This window comes from Sminthopsis crassicaudata, chromosome 1 (assembly GCF_048593235.1).
Source record: "Sminthopsis crassicaudata isolate SCR6 chromosome 1, ASM4859323v1, whole genome shotgun sequence".
In the NCBI taxonomy this organism is placed as follows: domain Eukaryota; kingdom Metazoa; phylum Chordata; class Mammalia; order Dasyuromorphia; family Dasyuridae; genus Sminthopsis; species Sminthopsis crassicaudata.
The window spans coordinates 65,096,608-65,119,409 of record NC_133617.1 but is presented as its reverse complement, the minus strand read 5'-3'; the positions used below and the strand labels follow the sequence as shown (position 1 = coordinate 65,119,409).

Here is a 22,802-nt window from a genome sequence, read left to right as displayed (position 1 = left end):
CTTTTGAGCTCCTAAAATTCTGTTTCCCTCATACAATACAGTGGGGATGCCATGCTGGGCAGTCCTTTGCTAGTATCTCCCATGTCATTCAATTGTTTCCAAAGTTCTTCAGAGAGGAAGGGGTAGATATTGTGGCAGGAAGTGCTGTCAGGTTGGCCATATACAGAGAACATATGGGTGGAAAGAGGTGGGGAGGGAGGGAGGGAGGAATAGAGCTACCCTGAGAAACATTCGCCTCTACAGGCAGAAAGGAAGAGCAGAGCTGACTAAAGGTAGAAAGGAGCCTGAGGGGAGAGAAGAGATGGGATGTCTTCTTACAGACCTTTTTCTCCTGATGCTTTTGGGGGGTAAGTACCCAAGTCAAAGGTCCCTGCCTACTAGGACATCTTCTTGTATCACCAAAGAAACCATAACCCTCTAGAATTCCAAGATAGCTGAGTTTCTGTCCTCTCAGACCATGGGGATCTCAAAGAATCTTGAAGGAGCCCTCCTTTCTCCTACTTTTCCTCTAAAATTTATCTATTAAGGAGTGAACCAAGTTCCAAGCTACTGTTTGAATTTATGGGGACAGTATTTCAGACTCTCAGCATGGATGAAGAAACCACTGAATCGTAAAACATAGATCATTAGTGCTGGAAAGACTCTTAGAACATAGAAAACAGAAATGTCCAAAATAGAGAAGAAAGAAAAGCTAGCTGGGAAGTGTTGGAACTGGAAGGATTTTGAACATGGTATCAGATCTGATAAAGATCTTAGCACGTAGAATATCAGAAAGGATGAGAGATTAAACAACGTGCTCAGGACCAGAAGTCAGGGCACCTGGGTTCTAGCTCCAATTCTGCTTCTATGAAGTTTCAGAAGTCCCTTGGATTTCTTAGATTCTGTGATCTCTAGAAGAATTAAGCCTTCATCTGCTGCTTCCTTTTTCTTCTTCTCCTGCTCAACCCCCCATCATCAACCGTGACCTTTCTTTCTTCCCCCAACCAGTGCTCACAGAAGAGACTAAGTTGATGGTGCAGCAGGTAGAACAAATCAAGGTGGACTTGGGTAGCAAAGTGAACATGGATTGCCAAGTCACCTGGACCTATTGGCAGCAATTCCGAGTAGAGTGGAAGAAGGATGGCAAAGAACTGTACCAGTCCCTGCCCATCAGTCAGAATTCTAACCAGGTTATATGGAGTTCCAGAAACAAGTTAGTCCGAAGACAAAACAATACCATCACCTTGAGTCTGGATGATGTGAATGTCAATGACAGCGGGCACTATGTGTGTCATGTGAAAATGGAAATCCCAGAGCTCCAGACAGCTGAAGGCAATGGAACACATCTCATAGTCTCAGGTATGGGGAGAAGGTGGGGAGAAGGAACAGTAGAGGAGGAGCACAGTGCCATCTTGACAATCCAGTGTTGATCGTGACTGTGGCATTTCCCATGATGCTGAACTCTGAAATTCCTCTCCTGTCCCACTCTCTCTCCCTCACTCTTTGCACATATATTGTTTGTTTTTGCAGCTATTTCTGATCCCTCCATCTTACCATCTACTCCCTGTCCATCATTCTTATTCTGATCTTACTTTCCTTCCTTCATAGTCTCAATTCTGTTATTAACCAAGGATCACTACCCTCTGTCCTTGAATCCCATGCCTTCTGTTTCTATCCTCACTTCAACATTGCTAGACCTCAACTTTGAGCTGTACACTTCCCCTCCTCCCCCCATCTACCTTCTTGTTGCCAATTCTTGTTGATTCAATCCAAGACTGTGCTGGAGACAGCTTGATTTGGTTCCAGATCGCTGTTTTTCAGTGTGAGCATTTATTTACATCTCAGAAATTGGCAGATTCTACAATGAAGCATTTGATTTTTTTCTTGATTATTTAGATTTTAAGAAGTGATGGAGAAAGTGCTAATAATGCTGATTAAACTTGAAAGTGTCACATGAACATTTTCTGATGGGGTAGGGAAGCCAATTGTTAAATATTTACCAGGTTCTACCTTCACTATATGTCCTATCTCTTTTAGAAATCCTCAACACCTCTCACCTAGACTACCTTAAAGGTTTCCTAATTACCTCCCCTGCTTCCAGTCTCTTCCCTCTTTGGTCTATCCTGCAGGTCGTGAGTATAACTGTGTCACTCTTCACTCAAAAATCTTCAGTTTGTTCCCATTGCCTCTGGGATAAAATACATCTTCCTCAAAGGTCCCTTCCAGTTCATTCATTCACTACATCAAAAAAAAAATTTATTAAGCTTTTATTATAGTTATTATTATATCATATATGCAAGCATTTATTAAGCCAGACTCCACAGTCTGACTCCAAACTATCTTTCCAGATTTCTTTTGAATTCCTCCCCTTCATGGACACTGTGTTCTAGCCAAATTGGACTCTCCAGATCTGGCTGACGTTCAATGCCCCCTTCATGACTTTGTGCCTTTGAATAGGTTGTTCTCCCATAGATACCTGGAACTCACTAGCGCTCTCCTCATTGTATCTCAGAATCTTTTACTTCCTTCAAGATTCCATTTCAGTGTTACGTCCTCTGCAAAGCCTTTCTTGGATCCCTCCCATTTTTACCTCTTTCACCTTTTTCAAATGAGCTTTTATTTCTTTGTCTGGGTCCACGTTAGATCTTCTTCCAGCCTACCCAGTAATATGTGAGTCTCTTGAGAGGAGAAACTCTTTCGATTTTGCATTTGTATCTCTAGCCCCTGACAAGCTGAGGGGACTCAAGTGTTTGTGGAATTCAATAACTTCTTTTTTACAGATGACCCAGGGAGGGCTAAGATTACAAACTCAGGTCAGGCCCTGTTTCTCCAGATCTCAGGCTCTTCCTGCGTATCAGACCCTACCTTGTACTTCTCAGTCTCTATTATAGCACAGCTATCTAAGTAGGATTATTCTCCGTGATTAGATTGGAAGCTTCTTGTGAGCAAGGACCGTATCCCCTTTATCTCTGTGTCCCCAGTACTTAGCATAGGGTTAACTTTGCTCACAAGCTTGATAAATGTCTCTCATAAAGTGAATGAATGGGGGAAGTGGATGGAGTACCAGCCCTGGGGGAATGAGGACCTGAGTTCTAATGTGACCTCAGACACTTAACACTGACTAGGTGGGTAACAACCCTAGCAAGTCACTTACTACCCCCAATTGCCTCAAAAAAAAAAGTATATAGTGAATGAATGGACTGGAAAGGATCTTAAAGGGAGCTGAGTAGGACACTATTATTTGACAGAGAAGAGGTCCACAGCTAGAAGTCCAAGGTTACATGGACAGTGACAAGGTCTCACTAATGACAAGGTCATTCTAATCTCACAGGAGATCAGTGATAGAACCAAGACTAAAAATTCAGGTATCCTATCTTCTAGAACAAGATTCTGTGGAGGAAAAATTTTATGGGTCTCCTCCTTTCTCATCTTCAGACTTCTGGCTGATTTTGGCCCATTTCCCAGTCATCTCCTCTCCTCCCTCCCCCATCTCCATCTCCCAGAAGTGGCTCTCACAGCCTCTGGCCTGGCCCCTAAAGGACACCCTGTGATGTCCCCAGATTTTCCATGTGCCAGCCCATGACACCCGCCCACAGACATCCCAGCTCTCTGAAGCTCAATGGGTTTTCTGGCAGGGTGCCAGTCTGTGCCACCCACACGGCTACCCTGTTTTTATTCTGCCAGGAGGGGCCAATTACCAATTACCAGTTTCCATTCTGCCAGGAGGGGCCAATTACCAATTAGCAGAGACATAGGAGTCAGTGTTGGCTCTGGCCTGGCCCCCGGGCAAGGACCCAACATTAACAGCTGCTGCACCCCCTCCCATGGAGATGGGGTGGGAGAAGAATTACGCCAGGGGTGCCCTTCTCCATTCCCTGAAAAAATTATAGGGGATGGAGATTTAATCCTGAGTTCTCCACACATGTGCCTTGATGGCTGAACATACCAGGACCCTCCAGAGATAGAGATCACTTCCAACTCGGGAGTCAGGGGGTGATATTTCTTCCTAGTGATGAGAGGGGGTAGCGGTGAACCCAGCATCTTCCAGAGATATGACCATCATAGAGAATTATGTGGGCTGTCCCCACCCCAGGGGATTAATGATCTCTGAAAATTACAGGAGCCTTAGTGAGCACACAGAGGGGTCAGGTTCTGATCCTCAGGGAAAGGAAGGGGGAGAAGAAAACTGATAAAAGCTCAAACCTTTCAGAGAAATGAGGGCAAAAACACGCCAACGGAGATGTAGAGGGAGCTATAGAGATTTCTCTTTTTGCAGATTCCTTCACAAGCAGCTGGATCAAAGGCTTTCCAGGTAAGAGGAAATGCCCATCTAGTGTCTCCCCATTTCCCAGATTGTCCCTTCTCCCTGTGAGATGATCCATATAATTAGCTTGGCGACCATCAGCATTACACATTTCTTAGAACAGAGAGTAGAGTGAAAACTGAAAATTTTCTTGAACGTCAGTGTCAGGAGGAGAGGGCCCTAGAAACCATGTAGTTCATTTTATAGATGGGAACACTGAACCTGGGGAGGAAGGCAGATTTGCAGTGAGTGAGTCAGAGGCGGGAGCGGAGGGTTTAGACCCGATTCCCAACCCATGGCTCTTTGCGCTGCACTTGTTTTCCATTGCCAATCTCCCCTCTTCACGACGTCCTCACTGGCTCTCCTATCATCTCTATCTCTTCTCAAGATTTTCTCCTATGGCTGCTGGTGGCGTGTGTCGTGATAGGATTGGGGGCTGTGTTGGGAACAATGATCTGGAGATGCTTTAGAAGAAGCACAGACTCCGGTGAGTAGTCCCCCAGCACCGGCCAGACCCCAGGGGTGCAGTGTCCCCCCCCTCTGCTCCCCCGCCCCAGAGTCCTGGCCAGGCCCCACAAGCTGCCTCTCTACCAAACTGTGTTCTCAGCCATTGGTGGAAAAAAGAAGGATGGCCCAATTTGTTCCATAGCTGCTGCTTTTATCCAATTACTGCTCCCTAAGTCACTTTCCCAAAGGGATTCTCCATCCCCAGAGATAGGTATTCCACACAGGTCCTGCTCCTGGTGTCAGAGGCGGGGAAGATGACTGAGAAACTGAGATGGAAGCTCCGATGTTAGTCCTGGAGAAAGATATCTGGACTGAGACACATGCTCCTCTGTCTCTTCACAGAGAGCCACTTTTATGGCAATGTTCTCTATTTCCACAAGAGAACTAAGGGGGTCACGCCAAGCAAGGACAAGCCTCTGCAATGGTCACCAGAGAAAAAGAGAGGAGAGAGCATCTACTCTGCTGGTCCCCAACCCCCACCCCTACCGCCTAGGATAGTCCCTTCCCACTCCAGCCTGCATCAGGCTGGCTCTTAGCCAATAAAACCAGCTTGCTCCCTGCCTCCAACCCTCACTTAACATAGGATTTCTTTCTCAGTCCAGTGAGGTTTGGGGGAGAGGTCAGCCTTCCCGGGAGCGGGAGAATGAGGGAGGACTGAGGTTTCCCAGAAGCTGGGAGGTTGGCTCTTCAGCCAAGTCATTGAGGATAGGATCCAATGCTCAAAGATGAGCCAGAGCTACATTTTTGGAAACAGACACACAAGAAAGTTATGCTTGACTGTGCATCTTTGTTATAAAGGATTTGGGTTTTTTGTTTGTTTTTTTGGGGGAAGGAGGAGAAACGGAGAAAATAAATGCTTGTTGATTGAAAAATAAAGTGAAAAAACAAAAGAACCAAGATTATCTGATATATGACTCTGATATGGGAGACTGCTTCTCATACACTTTTTCCATCATCTCCTAAACACCACCAGAGCTTGCTCTCCCCTTTCCCCATCCCTAATGCCCAGTGACTTAGTAGCCTATGGTCTCTCCATAAGGCCTAGTATTAATTAACCAGAGGCCCTTGTTTGATGATGAGGGCAGGATGTATGATGTTTGATGTGTGGCCTGAGAAGAAATAGGGGAAGAGATGGAATCTGAGAGACTGAAATCTGAGGAGTTGAATTAAAAGACTTGCATCTGAGGAAAGCAGAATCTTTGCAACTGGAATGGAGCAGACTGGGAGCTGTAATTTGGGGATATTATGAAATGAGAATAGACTTGGGGGCATTAGATCTTGGGGGCTGCTGTCTGGGGAAACTAAAATTGGAAGGCTGAGTAGGGCTGAGCTGGAGAGACTGGGATCTATGGGTTAGTATTGATGAGACAAATCTGAAAAAATCTGTTATTTGGGAAGCTAAATGCTGGGTGGCTGGGAGACTTGAGAGTGAAAATAAGTTAAGAGAATGTAGAGGAGAGAGTGATGAAAGAAGGCAGGCTTTTCTGCAGAACTAGCTCATCTGATGAAAAGGACCTTCCAAAAGTCATTTCTTCTCTCTAGGAACCTGGGGATGCTGAGATTTAGGGGAGGGGTAGATTAAGGAACTTTGGGGATCTTGATTTCATTGGAGGAGGACTAAAATCTGGGGAAGAGATCTTGAGATTGGGATAGGGGAAAGACTGAAATACATCCCTCCATTCCCCAAGGAATAACTATTTATTCATAGGGGAATAGCTGAGTGGATTGGGGGATGCAGAAAGAAGTGACCTTTCCTGGGGAACTCCTTGATATTGGGAGAGCAGAGACTCAGTTTTCAAGTAACTTACTCACTGACTCTCCATCCCCTCCTCACACACACTGTGCTTCCTCTGGTTACCCTGAGGGAAGCTATGGGTCTGAGGCCATCCTGGAATCCCTAGCCTGTGTCCCAGGATCAGAGTACTAAGGATTTTTCCCTAGACTGGGTCTGCAGCCCAGAGCTCCCATCCCATATATGCAGCATGGACACACACACACACACACACGCACATACACACACACACACACACACACACACACACACACACGTGTGCATGCTCAAGCGCTTGTGGCCAGCCTCCTGCAGCTGTTTCTTACCCCCCTCCCTCAAGAAGAGAAGGGACCTGGGAGGAAGGGCAGGTGTCCAGAGTAACCCACTTGTACCTGCCCTCTCTGCCTCTGAAGACCCCCATGGGATGGGGGCCTTTTTCCCTCCAGCCTCTGCCTGTCACCTTGAAGCTTCACTGGCTCAGAGCAGCCTTCCCTCTCCTGTTTCCATGGAGACAGATGTCCTCTCTGATGTTGTCAGAGACACAGACATACTGGAAGGTTGGCAGAGCCAAGGGGACCTGAAGGGCACTGAAGCAGAGCAGACCCAGACTTGCAGAAGGTGAAGGGGCTCCAGGAATCCTCCGCCAGCCTCAGGCCTCCAGACCCCCGTCCCGGATGACCTCCCATCTCCCCATCCCACCCCATGAGACCCCCAGTGCCAGTCTTGGCTTTTTGATCCCAAGTCCTTATGTGACATTGGACGAATTACTTTCCCTCTCTCGACCTCAGTTCTTCTATCTTGGTCATTGGGCTAGAAGATCTTCCAGATGTTCCTGTGCTTAGCATCCTATGCTCCATGTCTCTAAAACAGTCTTTTTAAAAAAGTATTTCCATTTCACAAACAGGAGTTCGGGGTCTAGAAGACAGAAGGGACTTGCCTGGACACTCAGCAAGAACAAGGCTATAAGCCATGGTCTGCCCTCCCAATCAGTAGTTTCCTTGCCACACTGTCATCTAGTCCTCCGTCCCCCAACAGGAATGAACTGTGGGACACCATCCTACATAATAGATGGGAGATTAAGGTACAGGGGCTGAACCACACAATCTCCACCACGTTGTCCCCCTACATCCCCTCCAAGTGCCTTGCCCATTCTAGCACCCAGGACAAGGCACGATTGAAAAGGTCCCACATGCCAGTAGATCAGCCAGTCCTCCTCCCAAGCACCCAAGCTCTGTCCTCCTCTCCTCCCCCAGTGACAGTATGTAGGAGCCAGAGATAATTGATTTATTGAGTGTGAGAGAGTTGGAAAAACCTATGGAGTCTGAAAACTCAGGCAGTGTCACAGAGGAGCCACGGCTGTCCGTTTGTACCATTCGCTTCCTCCAGCCTGGGATGGGAAAGGCTAGAGCAGGGGTTCTCAAACTACAGCCCTCGGGCCAGATGCGGCCCACTGAGGACTTTTATGTGGCTCCCCCAGTTATGGCAAGTGGGCTGAGGGGCGGAGACAGATTGTGAGCTTTGTTTTTACCTCTAGTCCGGCTTTTCCACAGTCTGAGGGACAGGGAACTGGCTCCCTATTTAAAAAGTGTGAGGACCACTGGGCTAGAGAAAGGGGAGCAAACCTGAGTTTCCTCTCACCATTTATATCTTCTCCATTGTGTCCAGCATAGAGTGGACTCCTCCGTGTCCAAGGCTTGTCTTGGATGGGAGCATCATGTCTGGGGGCCACCATAAGGCTGAGCTAGGGGCCCGTTTTTGTTTTAGCTGGGTTCACTCATTTTCCCCAAGGGCCTTTGCCCAGGAACTAAAGTGGGGACTCAGTGAATCCTGGAAGAGCTCAAATTAAGTCATCAGGCCAGTGGCACCCTGTAGTCACCTAGACTTTTGGCCTTTGTTGAGCAGCACCAAGTCCAGAGCTATGGAGTTGTGTGTCCGGTCAGATCTCCTCAGTAGTATTACCTCAGGCTTGGGGGTCCTAATAGGAAGGGCAGTGACAGACTGGCTGGTCCCGAGAAGGGTAACCGGGACAGACACGGCCTTGAGACCTGACGCTGCAGAGACACATAGATGCTGAATGTGGAGAATAGAACTTGGGAGCTGTTGTCCAAGCACTTGAAGGGCTGGTTTGGAGACACTCCAGTCCTCTATTGGCCTCCAAGGCCAGAACTAAGAGAACAGAGAGAAGTTCTGGAGGGCCAGATTTCAATCAGATTACACCAAAAGCCACCCAGAAGTGAAACAGTCACCTCAGGAGATGTTACTTTCCCATCACGGGAGGTTTCCAAGGAGCAAGGAGATGCTGCTGAAAGGAAACTGGACCAGATGGTGTGAGAGCCCTTCCAGCTCTGAGACTCTGCCTGGAATGGAAGTACCACGGCCCGAGGTCAGCAGCAGCCTGGGGCGGGGGGGGGGGACGATGGGCAGGAAGAGCCTGGGGTCCTAGAGCAGAGGCAGTCAGGGAGTCTGCACAGCAATGGGGTGCAGCAAGGCCAGGTGCTCAGAGCCTTGCACCGGCAGTGGGCGGATGCTGTAGTGGTGCACAACCTCAGGAACACTGGAGAAGACCCCACTGTGCTGACCCAGCACAAACTTGTTGTCCTTTGTCCGGCTGAATTTCATGTGCATGTAGCCCTGGCTGCCTCTAGGAATGAAGAGGAGACCCTGGGTCAGAGGGAGGTTGTGGGGGGGGGGGGGGGGCTTCAAGCTCCAGAAGGACAGAGGGGGGGAGGGACTTAGCTAGCCTCAGTCAGTCACTGAGACACCGTCCAGAGAATCAGGCCCCAGGGTGTGACTATAGTTCTCCCCAAGGACAGATGGCCTCCAAGCCCTGGATCTCGGGGCACTACTGCTGTCACCATTCTACAGAGAAATAAACTAAGCAGGAGACGCTGCTCTAGAGAAGTATATTAGCCTTATTCTCTGTCCCCTTGTGGGGCTCCTCAAGCTTCCTAGCAGACAGAAAGGCTTAGAATAGCAGCCTGGTGGCAGACCACATCCACTAGCCTGCCCAAGGGCAGAGAGATGCCCTACCTGTTAACAGTCACTTTTTGATCATGGCAACTTATGTTGTCCAAATGGAGCCTTCCCTCTCTAGTTCCCAGGAGGACACTGTGACCTCTTCCAGCTCTCCCTCCCTGCTGGAGTCTGCCCTCCAGGTTGCTCTCCCTTGTGGCCAGTGACCTAGAACCCAGGGCTCACCTGAGGGACAGAGAGAAGTCTGGATGACTGGTCTCACTCTGCCTGACAAGGTAGCTGCCCTCCCTGCACAGGGACAGGAGGTTCTCAGCCTCGGCCCGGCTCAGGGAACCATGGAACCACCTGACGGGGGACAGGAAGAAAGAGGGAGTGAAGCCGAGGGGGCCAGGGCCACACCCTCAGAGATGGACCAGGCTCTGCCCCGCCCCTCCCTCCTTACATTTGGACACTCAAAGCTCCAGACTGAGTCTTATCCCAGTTCTGTTCCTAACTTGGCATGTGCCCACAAACAAACCCAAGGGAGACAGACGACCTCTTAGGGCCTGACAGAATTGAGAGACAATTATTCTGGAGAAGGACCATCAACATCAAGTGCTGTGCTGGGGGTCACTTCTGTCTAGGGGAAGGGAACTCTTTCCTGAAAGGGGCTATATTTGAACTTGGTCTCATCACTCACGGCTGCTTCTCCAGGGGCAGGGCTGGGTCCACACGCTCAGCTGGCTGGGGGCTAGGCTCCTCTGGGTTGGGCCCCTTCCCCACCCAGCCGCCAGAGGTCTTAGCTGGGGGCTTCCGGAGCTCCTTGGCCAGGCCTGGGGCCCGTTCCCACTCAGGATTCTCAAACTGCACTGGATCAGGCAGAGAAACCAAGGAATGCTTTTATTTAACCAGCTGGTCCTTCCGAAGGCAAAAACCAGAGACTGATCATTGGATTCAGAGGAGTGAGCCTTGGGGAGGAAGACGTGGGAATTAGGGGATGCTCTCAGGGCTTAAGAGGAGTAGGGCTTCCATGTATTAAAAATGAAACTAGTCTGATGAGTGACCAGTCACAGTCAGGGACTGGGAAGAGATTGAACCTGGATAGATCTCAGAGTGAGGGATTGGACAGAGTCAGCACTTATGGGAGTTATCAGAGGGAAAGCTCTGCAGGAAAAGGGTGACTTCTAGCATTAAGCAAGGAATGGGGTTGGCAGGGTGTGTATGCTAGGGTGGGGGAAAGGAGACCAAAATGGGAGGGCTAACAAGGCCAGGGTTAGTCAGAGACTGATACCTGCAAAAGCTCTGGAGATGTGGTCTTTCTTCCATTCCCAGGGCTGATCATACTCTTCGGCAGGCCGCTCATCATCCCGGGGCAGGCGGCTGTGCCGGGGCCTCCCTTCAGCTTCTGGGCTGTCCCCCACCACCTGCTCCTCATAGGGCGTGTCATAGAGCTGTAGGTCTGCTGGGTAATTACATTTGGTTTAATTCTTTTTACCAAAAAAAAAATAATAATAACTTTTTATTTTTCAAAACACTTGCAAAGATAGTTTTCAACATTCGCTCTCACAAAATCTTGTGTTCCACATTTGGTTTAATTCAATAGATATTTATTAAGTGCTTTTTATATATTTGGGAGGCAGTGTGGCTCAGTGGATAGAGAGGTGGCCATAAAGCCAGGAAGATTTGAGTTCAGATCTCAACCCTAATGCATACTGGCTATGTGACCCTGGGCAGAACATTTAACTTCTTAGTTCTCTAAGCAACTCTCTAAGACTTGTAGAAAAGGTGCATAATGAAACTGGTGAGGGTAATTTCCTCACCTTGGAGTTTCCTATAAAATTACAGGTCCAGTCCCTATCTCTGCCCCGTTACACTTAAAGTGCTTGGGGACACAAAGATGGGAAGATAATACAGTCCCTACCCTCAAGGAGCTTACAGTCTAATAGTAAGGATATGCTACGTTGGCAAAGTAAGAGAGTGACAGGGTGAAGAAGAGACAAATGACTGATTGGGGGAGACTAATTAAGATGGCACAAGAGTAAGCAAGACTGCCTCAATTTCTCTCCAAGACAAACATAGTCCTAAGAAGAGCTCTAGATCTAGAAGTGATAGGAAATCTAAGAGGCAACTACAATGGACCTTTTCAGTTCAAGGTCACAAATTGGAATGAAAAGCAAATGACCAGGTCAAGCACTGTGACAAGATAGCTCTAGGTCAAAGACACAGCTGACTTAGCTCCCAGGACTCTCAACAGGCAGTACTGTATAGTCACCTGAAACAAATTTCAGGGTTCATCCTCAGGGTTTACAAGTCATGGACTCATCCCAGGCCCAGGCCAGTGGTGTGGGGTCATCTAGAAAGGTCAGAATTTTGGCCACAGAGCTCAGACAAGAGGACAGAGCCTCCCAGGCTGAACTGTGATCCCGGAGTCAATCCTAGACTTAATAGAGCTAGGTGAGCAGCACAGGGCAAATTTAGACTCAAAGAAGGTTGAAGACATCCCTGGACCAAAGGCATGGGGTTTCCCAGAAGGACCTGAGGGAGTATTCAGTCCTCAACTCTCCCCAGAGAAGAAACAGAACAAGGATCTCCAATGGAACAATCATTCTCTACCTTCTGAACCATTTAGTTAGTAGACAGGAGCTCAGGGCAACTCTACTGGAGTCCCATCCAGGAACATGCTGACAGCTCTGTGGTCTAGATTCAACTCAAGGTTGGAAAGCCCAGGAGAGCAGCAATCAGACTGTACTCATGATATAATCCCATAAGATCCACCAAAAGCATGCAGCTTCCTTGCTCAGCCCTCAAAGAACACAGCATTCAGTACCCAAAGAATATAATAGCAGGACTCCAAATAAAACAGATATGGACTGTATAAGGCCACAACCATACTGTCAAAAGTACTCAGAAGTTTGTCATAACACAAAGTATGGAAATCACCCTGGAAGAATGAGCAAAGGGATGTGCAGGGATGCCCAAGGCACAAACCCAGAAGAGAAGAATAACTTTAAAATATCAAGAAAACTTTAAAAAAAAACAAACCAAAAACTTAACTCTAAGATCAATTAGTATTCCTAAAAGAAATGACACATTTTTTTAAAAGTTTAAAATTATGTGATAAATGAGAGCAATGAGAGAAGGAAATGAGAGTTTTGGAGGACAGACTTGGAAAATGGATTAACAGTTTAACAAATGTTTGCTTGCTTTTTTTCTTTCTCTATTTTCCCTTTTTGATCTGATTTTTCTTGTGCATCATGATAAATGTGGAAATATATTTCTAAGAATTAGACATATTTAACCTGTATTGGATTAGTTGCTGTCTAGGGGAGGGAGAAGGTGGGGAAAGAGGGAGAAAAATTTGGAACACAAGGTTTTGGAAGGATAAACACTGAAAACTTTGCATGTACTTTGAAAATAAAAAAACTAATATTAAAAAAAAAACAGTTTCACATGACAAGTACAAAACTTCTACCCAAGCAACAGATTCTGAAAACGAGAATGGCCAAACAGAAGTTCAAGGCTTCATGAAACAACTAAAACAAAACCCAAAGACTGAAAATATCTGAAAATGTAAAGGATTGCATATGAAAAAAACTGACCTAGAAAACAAATCAATGAGTGATCATTTAAGAATCATTGGACCACCTGAAAACTATGACCAAAAAGTGATACTGGATAATATTTCTAAGAAATCATAAAAGATGGAATTATACCCAAAGGGCTGTCAAACTGTGCATACAGTTTGACCCAGCAGTGTCTCTACTGGGTCTGTATTCTAAAGAGATCATTAAAAAGGGAAAAGGACCCACATGTGCAAAAATGTTTGTAGCAATCTTTTTTATAGTGGCAAGAAATTGGAAACTGAGTAGCTACCTGTCATTTGGGAAATGGCTGAATAAGTTATGAAATATGAACATAATGGAGCAGCTGATTTCAGAAAAGCCTGGAAAGCCTTACATGAACTGATGCTAATTGAAGTGAGTAGAACCAAAAGAATGTTGTACACAACAATAAGATTATGTAATGATCGATTCTGATGGACGTGGCTCTTTTCAATAATGAGAAGATTTAGGCTAATTCTAATAAACTTGTGATGGAGAGAGCCATATGCATCCAGAAAGAGGACTGAATGTGAATCACAACATACTATTTTCACCTTTTTGGTTGTTATTTGCTTGCTTCTTTCTCCTTCTTGATCTGATTTTTCTTATGCAGTATTATAAATGTGGAATTTAGAAGAATTTTTCAAAGAATTATACATATTTAACCTATATTAAATTACTTGCTGTCTAAGGGAGGGGGTCTGGGAGGAAGAGAGAGAGAAAAATTTGGAACATGAGGTTTTGCAAGGGTGAATGTTGAAAACTATTTCTGCATATATTTTGAAAATAAAAGGCTATTATTAAAAAAAGAAATCATAAAAGAAAGCTGCCCATTCATATTAGAACAAGAGGACAAGATGAAAATAGGAAGATTCTACCAACTACCTCCTGAGGGAAACCCTCAAAATGAAAAATCTCAGGAATATTATAACCAAAACCCAGAGCTTCCAGATCAAAGTGCTAATACTATAAGCAAAAGTCTCTAGCATATTGGAAGAAAGCAGGAACACTGTCAGCTTGGAGACAGGGGAAGGAACACTTGTTATATTGGGAGAAGGCAACAACACTTTTAACTTGGAGTAGGAAAAAGCTTTTTGATTGGGAAAGAATCAAAGACGAGCTTTTGAAGAAAGAGAAAGATTCCCTCATGCAAGAGAGGGGCATGTCCCCATCTTAAGGGGAATAGCCTGAGTCAGTTCCTCAAGAATTAAGATAGTATAAGAATTAGGTAAGCAGGAGAGAGTACAGCATGGCTGCAATGTATAGTGAGAGGAGAGTAATAAGCTTGGGAAGGTAGGCAGAGGCTTGACTGTAGATAGTCATAAATGCCAGCTTACAGAATTAATCTGTACTTTATCCTAAAAACAATAGGGGGGCTATGGAAAGTTTTCAAGTGGGAGAGAGATAACATGATCTATCTGTCTTAAAGTATAATTTTGGCAATTGTGGATTAAATTCATTGAAGAGGGAAGAGATGAATCAGGAAGAGACCAAATGGGAGGTAATTATAATCCTTTTGTCGGATTTGACATGTTTGAGAGATGCAGAAGTAGAATGACTGACTGAGAGTGGAAGTCAAGGGAGGGGAAAGAGCTTCTGAGATTGAGCAAGAAATACAAGGTAGAGAAGGCAACAAATATGATTCCCACTATACATATGAAGGCTTTTCTATATGTAAAAGTTTGAAATGTAGTACTATTAGGTCCCTTTCGTTTTTACTTTTCATCACTAATTCTCTTGAAACTTTTGATCTTTTGTTTCTCCAAATGAACTTTCTTTTAAAACTTGACATTTTAATCTTTTGATAATTTTATTAGTATGACAATCAACATGTAAATTGATTTGGGTAGTTTGCCAATTTTTATTATGTTAAAAAAGCCTACTCATGAGCAATTAATATTTCTCCATTTTTTTTTTGATGTGTTTGTGTCCATGAAAAGGGTTTTGGATTTGTATTCATGTATGTTTCCCCCCCCCCCCCAGGCTGGGGTTAAGTGACTTGCTCAGGGTCACACAGCTAGGAAGTGTTAAGTGTCTGAGACCAGATTTGAACTCAGGTCCTCCTGAATTCAGGGCTGGTGCTCTATCCACTGAGCCACCTAGCTGCCCCTGTATTCCTGTATTTTCTGTGTATGGCTATTGGTAAGCAAACTCCCAAATGCTATAATGATAGTAATAACAATTATTAATGATTATTATTAAATTAAAAAAAAGAAATACAGGGTGGCTGTATCATCAATACATATAGGAAAGTTGGTAAAAGAAGATTTTTTTTCTTGGGGAAAGGGGTGCACAAGAGGGATAATGATGAGTTTTGTTTTGGACACATTTGAGTGTGACTTTCTTTGAGAAATCCAGGAAGACAAAGAATTTACAAAAAGAAGACACAGAATCCCAGAGATATACAATGCAATCTTGAGCTACCGGAAGAGAGGTATGATGTCCAGGATTAGGAAAGTGACAGTTTTATAGTATTCTGTCCTGGTTGACCTTTCTCTGGAGTACTTTTCTCAGTAGTAGGTACCATATTTGAGGAAGAAAAATGATCAGCTGAAGCCATTCATGTTGAAGGATCTCACTTTTATATAGTGCTTTAGGGTTGGCAAATTGTTTTATATATATTATGCCATTTGATCCTCACAACTATCTTGTGGGGTGGGGGCTATTTTTATTTTCATTTAACTTAGGGAAGAGGATAACTGATTTGGCTAGTCATGGCTAATGTCTGAGTCAAGATTTTAACTCAGGTCTTCCTGACAAAGATCCAATTCTTGATCCACTTTGCCACCCACCTGCCCTGTATGACAAATCACTGGAAGGTAGGAAAGACAACTTCAAGTTTTTGAAAGGACTTCATGTGAAAAAGGATTGGATTTGTTTTCCTTGTCCTGGAAACTAGAATTAGGAGCAATGGGTAAGAGATTCAAAGAGGCTGAATTAGTGTTGATATCAGGTAAAGCTTTCTAGCTTTAGATTTATTCCAAAGTAGAACGGGCTGCTTCAGGAAGCAGTGGACTCCCCTTCACAGGAGATCTTAGAGTGAAGACACTCTAGTTAAGTTGTAAAGAGGTTTCTTTATTCAGGTATGTGTTGGGCTGGATCACTTCAGAGGTGCCTTTTAACTGAAATTCTGTGCTTCTGGGAAATATGGAGCTGGTGCTCAAGAGGCAGATCAGGCTAGCTGGAGATTGGGATTTGGGAGTCACTTACTTAGAAGAGATAATTACAGCCACAGAAGTGTTTGAGATAGTGAAAGAAGAAGTTGTAGAGACAGAATAGAAGATGGAGTGAATGAGTCAGTGATGAGAGCTAGTTTCTACACTTCCATTCCTGGTTGGGGCTGGAGGTGGGATTAGGAATGTCAGCCAGGACTAGACTTCAAGGACAAACGGAGGACTTGGAGAGAAAGCCTTATTATCCACCCACTCCAATGCAGTGACACTCACCTGTTACGACACACTGAGCATCATAGGGTTCCATGTAGCTGTTGTCAGGGGGCAGCTGCTCTGAGGCGCCCAACTGAGCTTCAGGCTGGGCATCAAAGGGATCCGAATACTCACCATCACCTGCAGTCTAGGTGAGGACAAGGGACTCAGTGTTGTTCTCTGACATCTCTCCCAAATACTCCCCTCTCCCCATTCTCAGCCCTTCTGCCCTGATGTTCTGTCTCTTGAGTCTCTTTCATCATTTCTGTTGCATGGTTCATGGGTCTTTCTAACATTAAAATCTGTGTTTTGAGGTCTCTCTCAACTTGGACATTCTTTGTTTTAATTCCTTTCCAATTCTTTCATTCTGTTTTATTGACCTTCCATTTCTGACATTCTGTGTCTAAGATCTCTCCCAGCTCTGACATTCTCTGCTCTAAGGTCCCTTCCAACTCAAATATTCTGTATTCTAAAGTCTAAATTCTGACATTCTGTGATTTATTGCCATTCCAGTCCTGACGTTCTCTTTCAAAGCTCATTCGTCCCCTTATCTTAGATTGATTCCTCTATCCTTTCCCTTCTATCAGCAGTCACAGCCTCTCCCTCATTCTCTCCGAGGAGCCCTGGCCATTTTTCCTATTTAATCACCATCTATCACATCTAATATCTGGTTCATCGCCTTAAGCCCCTTCCCAATCAGGCTCCCATGATCACACACAACCTTTCTTGCCCCTGACAGATCTGATGCTGGTCCTCCTGAGGTTTTCTCCTTTTCATTCACTACTCTTAGGCAGCCTTTCCCAGCTCCTGGAGGTGTCACAAGGCAGATCTTTGACTTCCCTTTCTTCCCTATTCCAAACAGAAAATATATATACACATGTGTGCATACATATATTTTATTTATATATGTTTATGTGTGTACACATACACACAAAGATGCAGGATTTAGAATGAGAAGAAACCAATTCATATTCCAACTTCTGCCCTTAATAGTTATATGAAAATGGATAAACCTTAGCCTGTTCCTTCATCTGTAAAATGGACTTAATGCCATTTTTGATACCTAACCCAGAGGGTTATTTCTTGGAAAGAGCTTTGGCTAGAGGAACATGAGTTATTCTTATCCATTTTTTTTTTCTGGTCTGCTCTTCAACCTGATACTCTTGACCTTGGGCAGAAGACAAAGACAGCGTATCATTTTTCTGAGGTCACCTAGGCTGTGGCCAGTCTATGTGGAGTAGCTGTGGCTGAACTGTCTAAGGGCTAAATTTCTCCTCCCCTCCTCCCCCCACTCAGGTACTTACATTATCCTCCTCAGGAGTCCCCAGCAACATCTTACTGCGGTTCAGGTCACCTGACTCCACCTTGATGAGCCGGTGTTTGGGGGAGCCGTATTGCTGGTCCCCAGAACAGGGAGGTTTGCTGGGGCAACTGAGGCAGGATGACTCGGGCTCCTCCTGCCCATCTCCATCTTCATAAGGATCCTCAAAGTCCAGACTTTTCTGAACCCGATAGGCCCTGAAGATGTCACTCTCTGTATAATCGGGTTTGGGGGGTTGTGGGGGTGGCCTTCGTCCACCAAAGCTCAGGTAGTCCCTCAGCCACTTAGCCATGTATTCTCTCTCTAATTACTCCTCGGCAGGGAGTCTAGCCTTCCAGAATCAGACAGGTAAAGGATTATTTAAGAACGCTCTCAGGTTCAATCTTTGCTCCCTGTCTCTGGGGGGATTCATCAGCACTCTCCTGGAACCAGGTTGGGAAACTGAGGAATACATTCAGAAGTCAGAGAGGGCGAGTCAGATTCGGGGATTAGAGAAGGGAGGAAAGGAGCTATCGATCCCATCCTAGTCCAGGCTGCTGGAGGGTCTCGAGGACAAAGCTTCCAGGTTTCCTCGGAGGTGGAAGGTCAGGTGACCTCCTTAGTGGGGTCAGCGCAGATTCAGAGAGGGCAGAACCCCCAACCAGCAGGGACGCAGCAGGCTCTGAAATCGTGACTCATTTTCCCCTGATGTCTCTGGGGCAATAGCCAAGGAATTTCTTAGGTGCCGGCCGACCACCTTCAGATTTGAGATCCCCCGATCGTCATTAGCCTCGGCTTTCAAAGCTTAGATTTTTCCAGGACCCCGGATCCAGAGGGACTGGGCAGCTGTTAGAGCGGGATGCTAGTGTCCTCTCCCCAAGCCCTGCACAGATCGGGGTCAGCTTCTCGGGAACCTCTGGACCGAGGAAGAGAAGGCAGGCTCCGGTAGCGGCGTCGGTGGCTCCAGGAGCGCAAACTTGGGCTGCGGGGAGCTCAGAATCCCTGCTGGCTCCGCTCCTCCGCTCTGCAGGTTACAGAGCGGCGGGAGGCGGGAGCTCCCCCAACCTCCAGGCCAGCCCTGAATGCCGCTGCCACAGGAGGAGTGAGCGTCCCGCTGCGCACCAGAGGTGGGCAGTGGGCGGCGGGCAGCCGGGCCGGGGAAGCGGCTCCCAGCCAGAGGCGGCCCCGCTGCTGGTCCTGCAGAGGGGGCGGCGTTGGAGAGACCTGCCGAGCTTTTAACTCGGATGGAGAGGCGAGGGCGGGGGGCTGGAGCAGCGCGTCAAAGCTCCCGCCCTTCTACTCCCGCTCTCCCTCCTCTCCTCCTCCGGCTCCCTACGGGACGCCTTCGATTTCTATTTTTTTTTTTCTTGTCCTCCCCTCTCTCCTCCATTCCCCTCTTCCCTCTCCTCCTGCCTCTTTCCCCCTCTCCTCATCTTCCTGCTCTAATCCGCCTTAGTCCTCCCCCTTCTTCCCCTCTGCTCGTTTTCCCCTTACTTCTTCTCCATACTCTTCTCTAGCCTCCAGCCCCCCTCTCTTCCCCCTCCTCCCCTTTTCCTCCTCTTTCACCCTCCGAGGCCCTACAGCCCCTACTCTGCCTCCTCCCCTCATCTTTATTTCCCTTCCTTTCTTGCTCCTCTCTCCCTCGTCCTTCTGTCTTCCTGGCGGTGACCTAGACCTTCAGCTGCCTGCGAGCCATTAGCAGTGCCCAAAGCCCCTCCAGTTACAAGGGGGAGGGAGGGAATGAAGGAGGGAGGAGGGGGAGGAGGAGGAAGAGGAGAGATGGGGGGAACGGGTCAGCGAGGGGCCAGGCTCGCTGGGCAGATGTTGAAGCTGCGGGAAATAAAGAGACAGGAATGCATTACGGGGCGAGTTTGGGGCTGACAAAGGTGACAGCCGTGGGGGAGGGGGCGGAGAGGTCATTGGCTGTTATTCCCTCTCTTACAGCCCCAGAGATCTTTTGCAGCTTTCCTATTCCCTCCTCCTACTCCTGGGGGTTGTTATTGTCAAGGGGGAGGTTTAAGAGCAGCTGCTGAGGGAAGCTCGGGGCAGATGATGCTATCGCTCCTCTGACACGCGACCCAGCCCGGCCCATCTGCTGCTCTTTGGAGCCCTGGGTTCCTCACTCCCCACCCCTTTCCCCCTCCCCCCCATTTTAAAGCCCCGAGAGCTGAAGACCTACTGGAGACCCCATGTGACCAGTCCTGCTCTGCTAAGACCACAAAGGATCTCAGAGTATAGAAAGAAAAATTTAAGGCATCAGAGATGGCCCTGGTCAGCTCTTTCTCGCTGCCTTTCCACCCCTCCCCCATTAGCCCCAGCCTCTGGCTTTGATAAACCAAATTAGTGGTTGGGGAGTACAGTGATCTGGCTGTCAGCAGTTATCAGCCAATCAAGTGTTTAAAGGGGCCTAATTTCTGCACACACACACCCCCATATGCCCACCCACCAGGATGGAAGGTCCAGGGCTTTTCTTCCCCTACTTTTCCCTTTTGGCCCTTCGGCATCCCCTGGCAAGTGTAATAGTCCCACTTTTTATTTCCAAATTCTCCCAGCTTCAGTTTCTTTCTTAAAGATGCCCTGTGCCCTGCCTGGTTAGAGAGCATTTCATGTTGAAATGATTAAAAAAGCCCCCAGCCATGGTCTTAGTTCATTTTCCACCCAGGAGGATCTGATCTTAGTGAGGGAAACAAAAACAACCCAGCTTTGCAGGTACTTTGCAAATTAGCTTTTAACATCAGTAAAAACCTCACTTCCTTAAGGTCACATTGTTAAAGTTCCCACTGCTACCTTCCATTGCCAGCTGATTTCACAAGTCTGTTAAACACCTCAAACTCCAATGATCCAGAATAAAAACCTGGCATAGGACCTCAAGATTGTTAGAGGCTGCAGTCCAGGGTTCTGAGCTGCTTCTCTCAGGGGAAGGAAAAGATGGTTACTTGACTCCTGCTACGGTATATCTAAGACATAAACTTTTCATTATTCTGGAACAGTAAGTCTCTCATGTAAGTAATTCCCTATATCCTTTCAGTGCTGAGCCATGATCCCTTGTCTGTCATGGTTATCCAGTTTCACTGATGTCCACCCCCTTAAATTCTGCACTCCCCCATCTTCCCTGTCTACCATCTGCCTTATTGGGGACTTCTCTTCCCTCAGGCTCTGTTCCCTGGAAGAAAGTTCTGTCATTCTTGATGCCTCTGGGGAATGACAGCTCCAAGGTGACAGTCCCTTGGTCTGGGATGGGATCTCAGATTCCCCAGTTTCCAGATCCACGATTTTGTTCCATCTCTCTACCTTCTACCAACCCTGCCACACTCCTCTCCAGCTAGAGAAGCCTAGAACCTAGAATGTAAGAGCTAAAGTCACAGTAATAAGATTTGCACTGCAATCCTCTTATTTTATAGACAAAAAAAAAAAAAAAAAAAAAAAATAGAAACCAAAAGAGGAAAGAGTGACTTGTTCACAATTTAGTCCAATGAATTAGCAGCAAAGCTGGACAAACTTGGTCTCCCAGTTCTAAATTTAGTGCTCCATCCCTTCCACCCAGGGACAAGGAACACTTTGGATTTAAAGTTTTATTCCTCCTCGATAGCCCATTTCTCTTAAAGGCCTCCTCTTCCAGGAAGGCAGCACATGGAAGAGCTGGAAGAGGCCTTAATTTTCTCAAGATCACAGACTGAGAAATGAAACGGGGCTTTGAGATCATCTGGTACAATCTCCTTTGTTTTATAGATGAGGTTTCTGAAGTTCCAAGAGTAGAAGAGGTCTGGCCAAGGTCTCATAGCAAATCAGTAGCTAAAAACTGGAAATTTTTAAAGGGAGAAAAAGGAAACTCGACAAATTTTTGTTTTTAAAAAATAGCTTTTACATAGCATTTTGCTATATATGTGCATTCACATATATGTGTATGTATATTGCATATGTATATATTATACATACATACATATACACGTTTCTCACTAAAGATCAAACTCAATCCCCTCACTAGTTCAGGGATCCTGAGTTTGAGAAGAAATGGTCCACGAAATTTGAGGTAAAGGCAGGATGTTGTTCTATTTTCTATTCAGAACTGCCAGGAGGCTGCTCAGTGACACTGGGAATGTTTGTTGACAAATCTGATCAAATCTGTCACCTCTCAGGTGTATAAATATGATATAGAGCCTGGCTAATTGCATTTTTATGTGCACTGAATGGTAACTCGAGACCCCATGATCTTCAAACCAGACTCATTTCTGGATTGTAACTGCTGCTGGGTTTAGAGAGATGCAGGAGGGATCCTGGGAATTTTTCAAAGAATCCTCAAACTTCAGGATTAGCAGGAACCTCACAGCCACCATCCCTACCAGAACAAGAATCTCCTTTACAGCATTCACAGCAAGAAGTAATACAGTCTTTACTTGAAAAGCTCCACTACTTCCTGAGGCATCTCATTTCACTTTTTGACAGCTCTTATTAGGAATTTTTCCTTACACTGAGGCAAAAATCTGCTTCTTGACAACTTCCAGCCATTCTTTCCCAGTGAAAAAGGCAGGAGGTTCAATAGATGAGAGGGTCTTTGGCTAGAAGGACTGGAAGAGAAGTCAGGTATGAGTTGAGAGCCATTCTCAGAGCTGCTCAGGAGGAAAGAACTGACCCTGAATAAGCTGATTTGTTAAGGGTCAGATCAAGTTGTTAATTGGTCCAAATGCAATCTTGCCTTGCTGTTACATTCCAGAGCCCCAAGTATCTTTCTCCCCTCATTTTGCCTTCCTCCATTCCCCAACATAGGGCTGGACAAGTGCAGGATTTACTATAAACTTTCAACTTGCTCTCAGTCCTGGGACTTAGGTTGGCCCCATAATTTTGCCCAGGCCCAGGGTATTCAACTCTCTAGTGGGAAGGATTAGGGAGTGGGAGTAAGACAAGCCAGAGTCACTCTGGTGATAGGGGAACAAAGGAGAGGTCGTGGAGAGCCTTCATGCATTCC

The 22,802-nt window shown here is 46.3% G+C and overlaps 2 protein-coding genes across 4 annotated transcripts; one reads left to right on the top strand and one right to left on the bottom strand.

The window, feature by feature from the left end:
* Positions 1-230: 230 nt before the first annotated feature.
* TMIGD2 (transmembrane and immunoglobulin domain containing 2) lies at positions 231-5,649 on the top strand. Of its 2 annotated transcripts, XM_074284640.1 has the most exons (5): positions 231-347; positions 988-1,338; positions 4,256-4,291; positions 4,671-4,769; positions 5,132-5,649. In XM_074284640.1, the coding sequence occupies exons 1-5, from the start codon at positions 302-304 to the stop codon at positions 5,323-5,325; spliced, it is 726 nt and encodes a 241-aa protein (XP_074140741.1). In that variant the 5' UTR covers positions 231-301; the 3' UTR covers positions 5,326-5,649. The 2 variants fall into 2 exon arrangements, with proteins under 2 accessions (XP_074140741.1, XP_074140744.1); XM_074284643.1 differs by lacking the exon at positions 4,256-4,291.
* Positions 5,650-7,834: 2,185 nt separating this feature from the next.
* Positions 7,835-19,197, bottom strand: SHD (Src homology 2 domain containing transforming protein D). Of its 2 annotated transcripts, none has more exons than XM_074308101.1 (6): positions 17,844-19,197; positions 16,561-16,687; positions 10,804-10,974; positions 10,213-10,381; positions 9,759-9,878; positions 7,835-9,201 (listed from the first exon to the last, which is right to left on the bottom strand). In XM_074308101.1, exons 1-6 carry the CDS (start codon positions 18,150-18,152, stop codon positions 9,015-9,017), a joined length of 1,083 nt encoding a protein of 360 aa, XP_074164202.1. In that variant the 5' UTR covers positions 18,153-19,197; the 3' UTR covers positions 7,835-9,014. The 2 variants fall into 2 exon arrangements, with proteins under 2 accessions (XP_074164202.1, XP_074164211.1); XM_074308110.1 differs by having other exon boundaries at positions 10,804-10,971.
* Between the last annotated feature and the right edge of the window lie 3,605 nt (positions 19,198-22,802).